Source organism: Mustela nivalis (assembly GCF_964662115.1).
Source record: "Mustela nivalis genome assembly, chromosome: 3".
NCBI lineage: Eukaryota > Metazoa > Chordata > Mammalia > Carnivora > Mustelidae > Mustela > Mustela nivalis.
Window position 1 is genome coordinate 138,698,600 of NC_139022.1, and position 16,387 is coordinate 138,714,986.

Here is a 16,387-nt window from a genome sequence, read left to right on the forward strand (position 1 = left end):
AGCCTGCACTTGGGAGGCACCCCTGCCCTCACCTTACCCCCCGTCTACCTCTCTGCTTGCAGACCCTGTGTGAGCAGCTTCGGAAGGAGAACGAGGCCCTAAAGGCCAAGCTGGACAAAGGCCTGGAACAGCGGGATCAGGCTGCTGAGAGGCTGCGGTAAGTCCTGGCTCCTCAGGAGCGAGGAGTCAGATGGGCAGGAGGAGAGGGTAGTGCCTGGCATTGATTTTTCTGGGCTGTGGGCTGAGGGCTCTGAGGCTTTTGATGTCGGGTCTTCTGGTCCTTCTCCCTGGGTGCCCTCTCTGGCCCTTTTAATACTGTTCTCAAGGGCCTTGAGAGCTTCAGAAGAAGGTCTGCACAAATTGGGCTCCTTCCTTAGGAACTTGCCCCCTTAGCCTGTTAACAGCAGCCGGCCCGCCTGCTGTTGGGACAGCTGGGAGAGGGCTTGGGACTTTGCTGCCCTCTGCTGGTCACCATCATGTCCTGCCGTTTTCCTGCCTATCTTCAGGAAAGATCCCTCATTTGCCTCAGGGGTCCCTCATTTGCCTCCTGGCTCTCCATTGTGCCTCAGAGTCACTGCGGGTCTGGAAGAGTTCGCACTTCCAGCCCTCCCTCCTCAGCTGAGCTCCTGATGCAGTGGATGTGAGGCAGGCCTAGGCATTTTCCCGAGGGCCTCTGGGATTACGATGTGGGTAGACCCGGGATCACACTTGAGAAACAGTGCTCTTGTCAGAGTTCGAAGGGCCCTTCGAGATTACACAGGTCAGACCTCGCATTGTGCAGAGGGGAGACTGGGGCCCAGGGAGTGCAACAGGTAACTGCTGAGTCCCTGTGCCATTTTGGGTGATTTCCTGGCCGAACACTTGGACGTTTAAGAGCCATAATACTTCATCCATGGATCCGAGACCCCAGGTGGAGGAAAGACTCAGGACTAGAAAGCAAGAGTGCAGGTCCCTGCTGTGTGACCTGTGGAAAGCCACTTTACTTCTCTGTTTTTCTCTTATTACATGAAAGTTTGGCTGGCAAATACAACGTAAATATTTTCCCAATTTTACTCATACCTGAACCCACGTCAACACTTTCTATTATGTTCTATGTCACCTACTTTCTCGGTTTAAGAATTGGCTTTGATTTGAATCATGTTTTTCCTGAAAATTATGATTTAAAAAACTTGCCATTAACAGAATAAATAAAACTCCGAGTTAATAGAAAACCGTATTCCCTATGAATAGAAGACAAGCCCAACAAGAAATACAGCAAACATGGAAGGGTGTTACTAAGTTCTGGCAAAGTGCCATGGCCCTCGGGAGGCTCTGAGCCTGAAGCCTGCCCTTTCCTGCAAATAAGGCAGAATAGCACGTCCTGGAGGAGAGCGCCAGACCTGTTGGCCTCAGCTGAGAATGTTCCCTGCTCTACACAGGAGGTTTGAAGCCGACTGGAAAGAGTGTAACTTGCTCTCTGGAGTGTGATCAGAGTCATTTAATGAAGGTTTTGAGTGACATCCTAGAGATGTCATGTGCGCAGAGCCCCCACCATTGGGAAACCCTGCTGTTGATGACCAGAGACTTATAGAGAAGCCCAGATTGCCAGCAAAGGGGCCTAGGGATTCCTTCTTTGGTTTGGGTTCCCACCTTCTCCAGGACTCAGCTATGCTTCGGAAGAGTAGTAGGTCTAGGAACCCCAGCCTCCTTAACACAGGGCCAGCAACGTGACCTCTGTGTTTGCCTCTGACCCAGGGAGGAAAACCTGGAGCTCAAGAAGTTGTTGATGAGCTGCGGCAAAGAGGACACCTATGGGCAGCCAGGCTCACCAAAGACGGAAGGCGGAGGCAAGAAGGGGGTGGCCGGACACCAGCAGGTATGTGCCCAGAAACTCCTTCCACGGCATCCTCGATCATCAGGGCCTGGCCTCCGCGGCCACCTCCCGTGGCAGTAAGCTCCCCACCTCCTGCCGCAGCCAGCATCCCTGGGTCAAGGTTCTTGTTAGATGGCATCTCCTCAGCTCAGCTTGACAGTCCGTACTTCTGGAGCTTCCATTCCTCGGCCCTCATTCAGCATCCCATCCCCTGGTGTATACACTCGGGAGTTTGGCCGTGACCCTGGCTCGGTGGTCCCCAAAGGCCATCTTTTCTCCAGGCCGAGTAGCTCCAGTTCCTTCAGCCACTGCTCACAGAGAGTGGTGTCGAGTCCTTCGCTCATTCTGGGCACATTCCCTAAATGTGGTCCCATTTGTGAAGGTCTCTGATGGGTGGGTCTCAGATATTCCTGGCAGAATGGGGTGTTGGGTTGAGAAAGCTCCTCAGGGGACCCAGGTGAGCTCCTGGGATTGCGTCCTGGGACCTCTGACCTGGAGAGAAGTGGGGGTTAGCTGACGTTGCCATGGCCTGGCCCCCCCTTCCCATGGCCGCTCCCAGCTGTGGCTCACATCCAGTTCCCAGGCAGGAGCTGGTACTCCTCCCTTGCCTGCTCTGTGTCTTTCCCCCTTCCCACAGAGCTGAGTCTCAGCTTTTTCCTGACACGTTTTCCCCTTTTAATGGGCCTTAATGGCTGCACAACAGGACTCAACATCTTTAACAAACCCCACACCTATGTAATAGCAGTAATTATCTTAATAACTTAATACCTTGTTACTATGTGGCAATGTGGAACTCACCGGGGACTTGCAAATCTGTCATCCTATTTGATCTCCACTCCACACATATGCTAGGCAGGGAGGGGATGATGACTCCATGACAGCCTTGGCAGGCGGTGTGGAAAGGTCACATGACTTCCTGTCACCAAGCTCCCTGCATCACCTGCTAGCAGGCTGGCCAGCAGGGCAGCAGAGACGCACGCTGATAAGTGGCGAACTTCAGCCCATGACGCCCCTCCCCTCCTCCATTCACCCCTTAGGGCAGAGCCCTCCTGGGCTGTCCTTTTATGGAAGTGACCCATGGAGCCCCCTCCTGAGCCACGATGTTGGGGGATTCTGTGGGCAGGCCTCTTCACTTTCCCCAGCCCTTCGGTGTCAACTCATGTCGCTCGACTCCCTGGAGGTGCAGCTCTTAGCATCCTGCTGGGGAGGAAGGTCCCATGGGGGGCGTGTGTTAGAGGCAGTGGCCCCTGGAGCCGCATGCAGCTTGAGTGCTCACCCACCTCTTGCCAGCATAGTCACCTTGGATGAGTTACACAAACCAGCTGTGTGGCTCCAGCTTCTTCTTTTGTAAAATGGAAGCGATAACACTGGCCTCAGAGGATGTTGGGAGGATTCGGTGGCGTGATACCTGTGAAGTAGGTTAAGCGCCGGGAGCGTATGGTAACCTGTGACCTTAGCTATTGCTTCTCATGGCAGCTTTGGTGCTGGCAGCCAGGCAGGCTGACCCTTCTCTTCTTCATGGAGGTTAAGGGTGTACCCCCAGGAGCCCCCATCCTCTCTTCCTCCTTGCCCTGTAAGGAGGCAGTGGGCTTCTAGGGGCAGGCCCATCTCTTGCCTTCCTTAAAGGCCAGGGTCTCTGGAGGGCTGCCCCAGCCCACTCCCCTTCGTAGCTGGTTCTGTGGTGTGCTGACAGGCCTCAGCCTGCAGGGGGCACTGGAGCCTCACGAATGCTGCCCTCATGGCCCAGGCCCGCCCACTCCCACCCAAGCCCTGGGGGAAATGCAGGGAGTTGGGGGGCCAGGGGATACAGAGTGTGTGGGCAGTGACCCCAGGACAAATGCTGACAAGCCCACAGGATATCAGAGGTTGGGGCCTTCGGAGCCCACCTTGTTTGGTCTCCTTGGCGGAGAGCCAGCACTCCACCGCCAGCCTCCTAAGCTGATTCTGCTCTTTCACCTCAACGTCTCCTAGTCCAAAAAATTTTTTTCAAACTTTATTTTGAGATAACTTTAGATTTACAGAAGAGTTGCAAAAGTAGTCCAGAGACTTCCCGTACCCCCTTGACAAGTTACATAACTGCAGTTCAATAATCGAAACTAGAAAATAAACAGTGCTATTAAGTAAAACTATAGACTTTGTTCAGATTTCGCTGGTTTCTCACTGCATCCTCCTCCAGCATTTTCTGTCCAGGACCCCTCATTTCCTTAGATTCTAACGGTCTGTGACCTGTCCCAGCTGCCTCTTCTCTTTCACGAGCTTACGCTTGGGAGTTCTACCGGCCAGTGATTTTGTAGCGTGTCCTTCAGTGTGGGTCTGACTGGTGTTCCCTCATGATCAGATGAAGGGTGTGCCCTTGAACTTGGATGGGAGCACAGTAGGAGTGACGCCATGCACTTCCTGGTGCATCCTGGCAAGGGTACATGACGTCACTGTGTCTTATGACCGTCCACACTGATTGCTGGCCAAGGGGGTATGTGTCAGTTTCTCTGTAATAAAGGAACTAGCTTTCCCCTTATGGTTAATAAATACTTAGTTCTGAGGAGAAACTTTAAGACTACGCAAATGTCCTGTTTCTCCTTACACTTCTTATTTTAGTATCCATGATGGATCTTTACCTGCAGAGATCATGACCGTAGTAGATTCTGAATTTCCCTCGCTCCTTCTCTGTTAGTAATGGGAATTCTTCTGTAAGGGAGAGTTAGCCCTTCTCCCCCACTTACTTATCTATTCAGTTAGTCTTTTCTACCAGTTATGGACTCAAGGATATTTATTTTGTTCTTTGGGTCATCATCTACTACGACCATGATCTATATTTTTGTTCACATTGTTCCAGCTTAGGCCAGAGGAAGCTCTTCAAGTTGTCCCCTGTGCCCATGAGACATGCCTTGCTTCTTCATATTATTATTGAGCACTTTCTTACTTTTCCTTTTCTTTTCTTTTCTTTTTTTTTTTTTTAAGATTTTATTTATTTGTTTGAGAGAGAGCATGAGAGAGGAGATGGTCAGGGGGAGAAGCGGTCTCCCCAAGGAGCTGGGAGCCTGATGCGGGACTCGATCCTGAAAGTCCGGGATCATGACCTGAGTTGAAGGCAGTCGCACAACCAATTGAGCCACCCAGGCGCCCATTTCTTACTTTTTCTTTTAAAGATTAGTTTATTTTAGAGATGTAGGGAAAGGGGCAGAGGGCAAGAACCTCAACAAGCTTCATACCCAGTGCAGAGCCCGGCGTGAAGCTTGATCTCACGACCCCAAGATCATGACCTGAGCCAAAGCCAAGTGTCACACGTCTAACTGACAGAGCCACTCAGGCACCCCAGCGCTTTCTTACTTCCTGGCACAAGTTGTTCCCAACTCTGCTTCTGTTTTACCTGCCCCTGGAATCAACAATCCTTCTCTAAGGAGCCCTGCCTCATTTTGTTGGAGAATAGCATTTAGAAACAAAGATCTGGGCATAGGATGTGCTCACTGCTCCTGGAGTGTCACTGGGTTAAGCTCTCTCAAAGGACAGAGCACATGTACATGTACTCATCACACATACCTATCTTTATGCCATATCTTTCTAAACAGGTTTGTAGTAAACATTTTATAAATTGTTTTTTTTAAAAGCCATAACTCTTACCTTCTAGTGAAGGATTTTTGGTTGATGTTGAGTGGGGGACGGTGGCAGTGCCTTATAGAGTCTGAGCAGGGGAAGAAGTGGCCATGGGAAGGGGAGCAGAGAGCAGGAGGGCAGGCGGGCAGGGGAGGAGGAATAACGATCTGGATAGACTTTCCAGAGCAGGCTTAGTCATGTCTGGGATGTAGAGTGGTGTCCTGGCTGGTGGGCAGATTAGAGAAGTGGGGGGGTGAGGCCTGGGTCCCTGGGTAAAGGCCCTCAGGAGCCTTGTTCTTTGAGGCTTTGCTGAGGGTCCTTCTGTGGTTCTCTCTAGGCTTGTGCGGCAGCAGGGAAGAGCCCAGAGGTGGGGGCCTTGGGTGCAGCTGAGAAGAAGGTAAAGATGTTGGAGCAGCAGCGCACTGAGGTAGGTGGTGGGGGTGGAGGGGTGGAATTCAGGGAAGAACCTCCTTCCCTCCTGGGCCTGGCAGGACGAAGGCCCTCCCTGGCCCCCTCCCTGTCTCCTCCTCATCGGTCACCATGGTGGTCACCATGGTGACCACAGAACCATCTGTCCATGGGAGAGAGACCTGCCACCTCATTCTGGGCTCTTGTTTCTTAATCAGTTCCCCTGCCTACAAGGGTCACTCAGAAGACGTGCCATTTGGGGCCTGGCCTAAAATTGTTGGCAGGGGATAGTTTAGGAAGGCTCCTCTGGCACACCCTGGATGGTGGAAGGTAGGCAGGTGGCAGCATCAGAGGTGGGGAGCCCGGAGCTCCTTTGTCACCATGCTGCTGGGTCAGAGAGGGACTGTCACAGAAGAGGAGGATCAGATGCCTTCTCACAGCACTGCTTCTCACCAGCTGGAAGTCTCCAGAATTGAGGCTATGCCCATGTGCCCCCACCGTCTCCCACCCCAGGCCAGTGTTTCCAGACTGGAGGCGGAAGCCCAGTCCTGTCTGTTGGCTTCGCCGTTTCACCCCCCCCACCCCCACAGCTCAGCTTTTCCTCTGGATTCCTGGGCCTTGCTGCCCTCCCTGGGCCCCCAGCCCGGGAGCAGGTCAGGCTTCCATCAGTCTTCTGCTTACGTGTTCATCAGTTTCAGTTTTCTTTTGGTTTTGCTGTAAGGTCTTCGTTCTGATGACAAAAGTAATATAATGCTCATTAGAGAAATATTGAGAATCTTTCCACCTAGAGATGCCCACAAGTTGGCAACAGTCCCGAGTTTTATTATGTACTTAATTAATGCATAATCTGTTTTTTTAAAATAAGCAGAAAAAAATTATATCCTCCATACTGCATGATTGCAGATCACAGGTTTTTCTTTTCTCCTCCAAAATCAACTATATCCTTGAGGGTCACTGTTTATGTATCAGACACACACTCTATTTCTTCACTTTTGAATACTCTTCATCATGTGCTAATGTGTCTGAAATGGGGATAGCTTTTCCTATCGTTTTATGTATTTAACAGTGTAGGATTGTTTTTCTTCCCTGAGGAAGTGGTGTGTCACGGAGGGCAAATAATTCGGGTTGTCCTAGAAATGTACCAGTGTATGAGGGGCCTGATTTTCTTACTAACTGCACAGCTTCTCATTTTTAGTTTCTAGTATAATTTTCTTAACCCACGTCCTAGGCATCAGTAGTCCTCTAGATTTTGCCATCACGCAGACGTTGCTGAGACGGCCAGCCTGGTACTGGGTACTTACGCACACTCGTGCGAGGGCTCCTTCAGGTTTCCTTTTCAGACACCAGCAATGAGTTAAGGAAAATGAAAATGGGAAGCTTTCATACGCAACCCCAGGTTGCACGTGTGTTGTGTAACCATACTCCAAAATTACATAATTTTACGTAAATTACATAAATTTATGTAAATTACATAAAGTTTACAGAATTACATAATTTTACTGCTCCTTTGGTGTTAGTCTTGCTTCCCTGGTGAAGATAAAATATAGCGCTTGATAAAGGTTCCGCCTTGGGGAACATGGAGTCTTCAAGAAGGGGAGGGTTCAAGGCAGAGCATCCGTGACCACCGTTCTCCCATACACACCGCACACACTGTGACAGCCAGTCCGTGTGGAGTTGTCCCTCTTTGTGCCTTCGTTGCCTGTCTCCTGCTAACCCCAGTCTCTCCCCACAGTTGCTCGAAGTGAACAAGCAGTGGGACCAGCATTTCCGGTCTATGAAGCAGCAGTACGAGCAGAAGGTAGTGTGGGGTGATGGGGACTCACGGCTGAGCCCCAGGTGCATGGCTGTCCTCTCGAGACCTCCCCGGTCTCCACCCTCTGCTTCCTTCTCAGGAGCCTTAAACGTTGCAGGTTCACCCCTTCCCTCACGCACTCCCCGTCTCTGCCTTTGAACCTAGATCACTGAGCTGCGCCAGAAGCTGGCGGACCTCCAGAAGCAGGTGACTGACCTGGAGGCCGAGCGAGAACAGAAGCAGCGTGACTTTGACCGAAAGCTCCTCCTGGCCAAGTCTAAGATCGAAATGGAGGAGGCAAGTTGACTGCTGGCCCTGCAGGTTCAGCTTGTGAGACCTCTCTCCCCAACCTCAGTAGCCAAGAGCTCAGTGTAGTAAACAGACAGTGCGGGGTGGGTGTGGGGGGCGTGGCCAGAGTCAGGAGGCCTGGGGGTCCCAGCTCTGGCTCTGGCGCTAAGGGCTGTGTGGCCACAGGCAAAAAGCACTTTCTTTCCCTGTACCTCAGTTTCCCATCTGAAAATTGAGGAGATTGGATTAGCTATTGCTTCCCCTATTTTCATGTTTGCATGTAGGAGAGCTTTTTGTTTAATTAAATGATTTGTTTAATTAAGATGTTACAGACTGGGGAACCATACAGGGAAGCACAGAGTATAAAAGAGACACATGCAGGCTGCTCCAGCGCTTGCTGGGAGTGGGCGGCAGCTGAGTGTTTAGAGTAGTGGTGGCTGTTTAGAGTGGGTTGGGAGGGGGGCCCTAAAATATCAGACAGAGCTCCCTTTCTTCACTGTCTAGCCGCTGTTCAGCAGAGCGTGCACTTGGCGCCGTGCTGGGCACCAAGACTCAGCGGGGAACAGATCAGCGGGTGGGGAAGAAATGGGAAACAAGTCATTACAGAAGCAAATAGGAACAAATGTGTTCAAGTATCACAGGAGAAGTTCCAGGGAGTGAGGGGAGGGCATAAAGGGGAGCCAGGTCTGGTCTGAGCCGGGCTGGGAGCAGGTCCTCTGAAGAAATCGAGTCTGAGCCCTCAGTGTGTGACTGATAACAGCCAAGGCTTTCCAGGGCCCTGGGACAGCTTAAAGAGGAAAGGCCACTGGGAGCCCCAGATTCTTGGAAGATTGTATTTAAGTCGTTGTATCTTTCCCTTCATGGGAACTGGGCACAGGCCACTTGTACCTAGCTTAAAAATGGCCATTTTCAACACGGATTGCATTGCACAGTTCCCTCTTTCAACATGTGACCCCAGGGGCTTTATCTGAGGGTTTGGCCTGCCTCAGTGACCACCTCGTGCCTTGAATGTGTGTGTTAGGGAGGACACTGCCTGTCTGTTCCCCAAGGGCAGTCACATCTGTGACTGTCTACCAGACCCCTGGCTCTTTGGCCCCTTCCCCTAGCTTACATGGGTGGGTGAGACAAGTCCATGGGATGGGACAGGTCCTCCCTGTTAGCTGGGAGGAGGTGGCCCTGTGTTAAGGACACATGGTGACAAGAGACCATGCTAATCCTGGAGCCTCCCAGTGGGAGTCCAGACCCCTCCCACAAGTTCTGCCCAAGGCTGCCCTCCCCAATCTCTGGCTGACCTCCCTTATTTGAAACACTTCCTTTGACTTGCAAGGGGAGAGGGAGCACCAACCAGAATTAGGAGACCTGGCTTCTAGCCCCAGCTCACTGTGCGGGCTTAGGTAAGTCACCTCCACTCTCTGAACAGTCATTTCCCATCACATTAAAGTATATGTGCTGCCGAAGCGAGCACTCCCATCACATTAAAGGATTAGGACTTGATGCTCCCCAAAGGCCAGTCCAGCTGTGGCCTTCTGCAGTGAAGGAGTCCTGCCTGTCCCATAGTGGGTGTGGGAGCGGGGCTTCCACCTGGAAGCCCTCCCTGGTTTCTTCTCAGCTGTGGTGCCCTTTCTTTTCACCTCACAGTAGTTTGTTTCTCTGTGGAGGAACACTCTACCTTTTATGCTGCATTTATTTCTCTAAGTGTCTTCTCTTCTAGGCTTAGAGACTGTAAGAGCTAAGAGATCGTTTAGATAGTCTCAGTGGTTTGACCACTCTGTGCATCACAGAAGACGTCAGTGTGAATCTGGAGGAAACTATGGCTCTTCTCCCTAGAAAATTACACAGGCAAAATATTGCATCCCATTTTGGGGCTCATAGACCTCCTGACACCCATCCGTGGCTCGTGTGAAGAGCCCCCATCCGGTGGCAGATAGGGGAGCATAGACCAGAGAGTGAGTGACAGTGGCCAAGGTCTCAGCTCATTGGCAAAGTTGCTGGGATCAGAATCCAGAGTCTTTCACTGAACCGAGCTGCCTTTTCCTTGAGGACGGGATGTTCGGGCATTAGGGCTCTGAAGCCCTGCATGATGTCTTCACGCGAGCACTGGGGACTGCTGAGGGAGAGGCAGAGAGGAGGCCTGGCTGACCAAGGCGGGGGCAGGTGGGGCACGGAGTTCAGGCCTCCGGAAGGGGCCCCTGCTGATCAGCCCTGTGTTCCCCGCAGACTGACAAGGAGCAGCTGACAGCAGAGGCCAAGGAGCTGCGCCAGAAGGTCAAGCACCTGCAGGATCAGCTGAGCCCGCTCACACGGCAGCGGGAATACCAGGAAAAGGAGATCCAGAGGCTCAACAAGGTGGGCGCCTTGTATCTCCTTTGGTGGCCTGTTTGCTGCTCCGTCTTCCCCTCCAGCAGGGGGAGGTGCTCCTCTTCACTGGCCTGTGTGCCCCCAGCACTCAGCACAGTGCCTGGCAATCAAGCCCATGCTCTGGAAACGCCTGCTGAAGGGAGGCGTGAGCAGAGGCCCCAGGGTTCCTGCCCTTGAGAATCGGAACCCAGGGAGACGGGGCATCTGGGTGGAGGCTGGATTTTAAAGCTGAGGCCCGCTGCTTTGAGCCCAGGCAAGTGGGTAGGGGTGAGGCTGGCTCTGGGGCTGGTTTTAGTCCCAGCTTAGCCACTACAGCCTCTCCCAAGCCTCCGTTTTGCCATCTGAACCCTGGATGGACACCTTCCAGCCCTGCCCACCTTCCAGCATGGGGGTTAAAGGAGCAAGCTGAAGGAGGAAGCTTTGAAAGGAAACATTCTCCGAAAGCCTGGAGTTGTCTGTGGTTCATCTTTGCCTCCTTTCTTATCTGTCTGCCTTCCCCGCTGCCTCCTGACCTTGCCCACAGCAGGGTCTGGCCTGAGTTTGGCATATTTGGGCCCCAACCCTGCTAGGGGAGCCCTTTCTGTTTGGTTTTGGGATTTGATAAGCATTGATTTTGCCATTGATTTTGGGGAACCGTGGGACCTGTTCTCAGGGAAAAAATGACCTGTCCCAAGTTGGGGACCTTGGGGACCTAAATCAGAGTGTGGTATTGTGCATGGTGCTGGACCCTAGAGGTCATTCAGGCTGGGTCACTGCCCTCTGGGTTTCCCTGGCATAGCGGGAGACACACGTGTGGGTGACCGATGCAAGGCAAGTAACCTGCTTTGCTTGTGACCTCCAGCAAGTCTCTCCCTGTGCCTGGACCTCAGTCTTCTCATCTGAAAAATGGGCAGACAGAACAAGAGGATAGAGTGGCTCCATAACTTGCCCTTGCAGCGGCCTGGGCTCACTCTCAGTTCAGCACTTGCCATGGGTTTCTGGGAGAGTCAAGGAGACTAAGCAGGGCCCAGGTCCACATGGGGGGAGGTTTTCTTCATGCCCCCCCACTGCATAGGGAGGCACTGTGGGCGCTGCCGACGCATGGCGAGCAGAAGCCCCGCCGTGCTGGGGGCTAAAGCCCATGTGGCAACGAGCATGGCAGGTCCTGAGCGGGGTTCCAGAGTCCTCAAGTAACACGCTAACTGCACTGAAGGGGAACCCCATTAACAGAGATCTTTCAAGAAGCTCTGAGCACACTGCTTCCGTAAAAGGAAAGGATTTTATGAGTGTGGTGGAAGAAGGGTGCTTTTCTGTTTTCAGAATGTTATTTGGTCATGTTTCAGCCCATTTTCAGGCTTATAAAGACAAAATATTAAATAAGTCAGAATTATGTAATCTAACTACAGAAGAGCTGGGGACAGAGAGCTCAGCTTGGGAGCCACGGTTTTGGAAAGCTGAAGAATCTGAGGGCAAGGCGAGTTGAGGACATGGAACCTTTCCCGAAAGGCTTAATATTCTCTCTAGGTCTGGGTGTTGGGAAGTGAGCTACCCCTGCTCAGGGAAAGGGACATTTTCCCTTCTGGGTGAGGACCCCCCACTTAGCCTGCTTCTAAGCTGTGTGACTTTGGACACGTCACAGTTTTCTGAACCTCAGTTTTTACATCTGTCAAATGGGGGTGATGGTCATAGTCTTTCCTTCATAGGACTGTGGAGAGGATCCAATGAAATGATGTGTGTCATGTAAATAAATAGGGTAGCCCTTAGTAGATAGCACTGGTGGTGGCAGTTATTATTGTCACTCATGGCAGGAAGGTCCCTGAAGGTGACCTTGCCAATGGGGCCGGACTTCCAGGGCTTCTGCTGATGGGCCTGTCTCCTTTCTTCCCAATCCCAGGCCCTGGAGGAAGCCCTGAGCATCCAGGCCTCCCCTTCCTCTCCGCCAGCAGCATTTGGGGGCCCAGAAGGAGCTGGCGGCCTCCTACGGAAACAGGAGCTGGTCACGCAGAACGAATTGCTAAAACAGCAGGTGAGTCCAAGAAGAGGAGGTCGGGTAGGAGGTGCTGAGTCCGGAGCTGGAGCATTCCTGAGGACCCGCAATGGGCTTGGAATCCCGTGGAAGTTCTAATTAGTAGTCCACATTCTGACTACTGGCCAGGACCCCTGTCTGGTAATAGGTTTATCCTTTCCAGCACTATGTCCCTAACTAGGTCATTTTCTCTGCCACCTTTTTGAGTTAACCGTCTCTATACCCCGGCTGTGCTATTATTTACTTAGTATTTTAAAAATAACTTTTAGGGGCACCTGGGTGGCTCAGTTAAGCATCTGCCTTCAGCTCAGATCATCATCCCAGGGTCCTGGGATCAAGCCCCACATCAGGCTCTCTGCTCAGTGGGGTGTCTTCTTTTCCCTCTCCCTCTGCCTTTCCCCTGCTTGTGCATCTGCATGTCCTCTCTCTCTGTCTCTATCTGTCAAATAAATAAATACAAATCGTTTAAAAAATAAATTTAAAATACATCGTTTTCAATCAATGTATTTAAAAAGGGACTTTATGTCACTGCTATAAATGAAAAACACTTTATTTCTTGCTAAGCAAGAAATACAGTAAAAGAAAAATAGTTTTTTTTTTGTTTTGTTTTACCAGGATTTTATAAGTTCTAACATTATAAGAAAATTTATCATATTTACTAATGTTCTAAGTAAACTTATGTGAGATGTTCATTCACTCAAAAAAATATTTAGAGATTGTTCAGTTCCATGGAAAAGATTATGAATAAAATAGCTTTCACTAAAATATTTTATCACATTATAGAAGGTAATGACAAAACACACACATTTAGGCAACACTTTAATCAGGTATGTTATAGATCAAGTTATGTGCTATGAGAAAGAGATAAAATAGAATCCTGAAACAAAAAGTGAGTGGGGATGATGGGACCGTTCACAGATCTTTCCAACATAGCATTTAGCTGAAACCTGAATGATGAGAGTAGAATAAGCCCAGAAAATACTAAGGGAAAGCATTCCAGCCAAGAACAGTAAGTGACAACTTTCTGTTTGTCGGTCCTGCCCCATGCTCAAAGGTTCCAGGACCTTACCATACATTTATAGCCTGCCAGTACTAGGAGATCTTCAACATCTCCCTGAACAGTGAACACTCAGGCCTCATAGACTTTCTGAATTTCTTTTTAAGAAAAATAGTTTTTTAAAGATTTTATTTATTTATTTGACAGAGAGACGTCACAAGTAGGCAGAGAGGCAGGCAGACAGAGAAGGGGAAGCAGGCTCCCTGCTGAGTAGAGAGCCCTATGCGGGGCTCTATCCCAGGACCCTGAGACTGTGACCTGAGCTGAAGGCAGAGACTTAACCCACTGAGCCACTCAGGCACCCCAAAAAACAGTGTTATTAAACTCTAACTGGATACGCTTGCCTGATGAAGACTCAGAACTTGAGTCCTCTTTGAGGCAAGGGAAGGTAAATTCATAAGTACTGGAAAGATACTAAAGACATGCCAGCATAAATGGAGACTTGCTCCTTGAGGGGCACAGAAGGACTGAAAGGAAGTTGGCAAGTCTAGGGCTGTCCCATGTGTTTCTATCTGATGCTATGCTTTGGAACCCCCTAAACCATGTCTAACCTGGCCAGCGTCTCACTGGTCTCCGTGGGAGGTGAAAGTGTGGGCTCAGGGAGCCCACGAGGCACCCGTGAAGCCTTGGGAGAGTTCTGTAGGTCCCCTGGGAGACAGGAGACGACCCCCAGTCTTGCCCCCACGCTCCAGGCCTTAGCAGATGAAGGGATGGGACTGGTGGGGGGCTTCTGAACCCCTCTTTTTTTAAGCCACGGATACCTTGTTTAAATAAAGCCCTATGTTGAAGCCCAGATTATGAAATAGAGGGAACCAGAAACTTCTCTGTTTGCAGGTGGGAGCCAGAGTCCTCACAATGGCTGTGAGGATGGGGTGACAGCAGCAGGAGGCCAGAGCAGTCTGAGCCCCTCCTCCCTCACCCTCCCTTTCCGTCCCCTCCCCTCCGTTCCCCTCCAGGTGAAGATCTTTGAGGAGGACTTCCAGAGGGAGCGCAGCGATCGAGAACGCATGAATGAGGAGAAGGAAGAGCTGAAGAAGCAGGTGGAGAGACTACAGGCCCAGGTCACCTTGTCCAATGCCCAGGTGAGAGCAGCTGACCAGGGAAGGGGCACCCGGCTGCCCTCACAAGGTAGGGGTGCGGCTTGGCGGGGCCCTGGTGAAACTGGAGGTCAGGATGCACGTGGTGCTTCCAGCTCTGCCTACCTCTGCAAGTCCCGTCTCCTCTCTGACCCCGCCTCCATGGTTGGAGTCCCCCACTCTCTCTCAGAAGTGAACTGAAGGATGTTAATAGGGACCTAGGGCAATAGGAGGCTTGTGTGAACCCTCCTGATCTCTGTTCAGACCACGCCCGGTGAGCAGGCCTCCCCTGCAGCCACCAGCCAGAGCTGGACTCTGCTCCTTGGGGGCCTTCCTTCCCCGGGGCTGGGCCACGAGGGCCGCCAGGAGTGCTGGCCCTTTGCCGCAGCCCATCAGCCCGCAGGGCTTCTTACGGCCTGAGTGCAGGCCTGGCCAGGAAGCACCTGGGCCAACAGTCTTCTCCCCCTCCCTTCTCCTCTCAGCTAAAAGCATTCAAAGATGAGGAGAAGACAAAAGAAGCCCTCAAACAGCAGAAGAGGAAAGCAAAGGTGAGGAGGTTTGAGGGAGGAAGCAGCACTTACCTCATCTTACCTTACTCAGGGAGCTAAAGTCTGAGTGGGGGAGGCAGCATCTTCTCAGGTGTCCAACTAATTAATGAGGTAGTGCAGGGCAAGCACTTCGAACAATACTTGGTACAGACTAGGTGCTCAGAACACGTCAGCTTCATCGGTGGATATTTTGTGCCCTTGTATCAGCCTCCTGTGCACCTACCTGTACCCAGCCACCTGTGTCCCGGTACCCAGCCACCTGTGTCCCGGTACCCAGCCACCTGTGTCCCAGTACCCAGCCACCTGTGTCCCAGTACCCAGCCACCTTTGTCCCTTGTACCCAGCCACCTGTGTCCCGGTACCAGCCTCCTGTGCACCTGTACCCAGCCACCTGTGTCCCTTGTACCCAGCCACCTGTGTCCCAGTACCCAGCCACCTGTGTCCCTTGTACCCAGCCACCTGTGTCCCGGTACCCAGCCACCTGTGTCCCTTGTACCCAGCCACCTGTGTCCTGGTACCTGCCACCTGTGCCCCTGTTCCAGCCACCAGTGTCCCGGTACAAGCCACCTGTGTCCCAGTACCCAGCCACCTGTGTCCCTTGTACCCAGCCACCTGTGTCCCGGTACCTGCCACCTGTACCCCTGTTCCAGCTATCAGTGTCCCGGTACAAGCCACCTGTGTCCCAGTACCCAGCCACCTGTGTCCCTGTACCAGCTTTCAGAGAACTAAGATACCAAGTAGAGAAAGAGCAGCGAGACAGGCATCACTGGGGATGGCCTGTCACAGACTAGAGCCAGACACCAACATTTCTTGCAGGCCTCGGCGGAGCACTACCACATGGAGCCCCACCCAGAGCACCTGTGCGGGGCCTACCCCTACGCCTATGCGCCCATGCCAGCCATGGTGCCGCACCATGGCTATGAGGACTGGTCCCAGATCCGCTACCCCCCGCCCCCCATGGCCATGGAGCACCAACCCCCACTCCCAAACTCACGCCTCTTCCACTTGGTGAGTCTGTGTGCCCCCCCCCCCCACTCTAGGACACACGAGAGGCCCACCCATGCACTTTGCAGAGGGCAAGGTCAAGGGAGGGGGTCTGAGACTGCATTCTTAGCTCTTGGCTGAACAGCACTGTGGTGTGCAGGCAGACGTCCAGAGCCAGGCAGGACTCCAGCCCAAAGCTACTCAGGGTCTCTTGTGTAGGACAGGAAAGGCTCAGAGGGAGGGCGGGAAGCAGGCCAGGGGCTCAGAGTTTGGGTTTGCCTTATTCGTGGAACCTGCACTTGTAACCAGGTACAGGCCTTCAGCTGTGCAGTCTCTCCTTTGCTTTCCTTTTCTTTCCCCTTTCCAGTTTCCCTTCCACTCCCTTCTTTCTTTCCTTTTATTTTGCTGTTCATTCTTTCTCCAAAGAG

At 52.0% G+C, this 16,387-nt stretch overlaps 1 protein-coding gene and 1 long non-coding RNA gene across 7 annotated transcripts in view; one reads left to right on the forward strand and one right to left on the reverse strand.

Moving 5' to 3' along the window:
* Positions 1-16,387, forward strand: part of TNIP1 (TNFAIP3 interacting protein 1) — a 55,495-nt gene that overhangs the window by 36,349 nt on the left and 2,759 nt on the right. For all 6 annotated transcript variants that reach the window (XM_082726220.1, XM_082726218.1, XM_082726217.1 and 3 more), the window contains 10 exons: positions 63-157; positions 1,735-1,855; positions 5,781-5,870; positions 7,584-7,649; positions 7,809-7,940; positions 10,149-10,277; positions 12,163-12,294; positions 14,308-14,433; positions 14,910-14,975; positions 15,792-15,983. In XM_082726220.1, the coding sequence (XP_082582346.1) occupies positions 63-157; positions 1,735-1,855; positions 5,781-5,870; positions 7,584-7,649; positions 7,809-7,940; positions 10,149-10,277; positions 12,163-12,294; positions 14,308-14,433; positions 14,910-14,975; positions 15,792-15,983 (1,149 nt within the window). The remainder of the gene's footprint in view (positions 1-62; positions 158-1,734; positions 1,856-5,780; positions 5,871-7,583; positions 7,650-7,808; positions 7,941-10,148; positions 10,278-12,162; positions 12,295-14,307; positions 14,434-14,909; positions 14,976-15,791; positions 15,984-16,387) is intronic.
* Positions 1,862-5,774, reverse strand: LOC309862409. The gene is made up of 3 exons (XR_014310509.1): positions 5,471-5,774; positions 2,651-3,260; positions 1,862-2,344 (listed from the first exon to the last, which is right to left on the reverse strand). It is a non-coding gene; the product is annotated as an uncharacterized lncRNA (long non-coding RNA).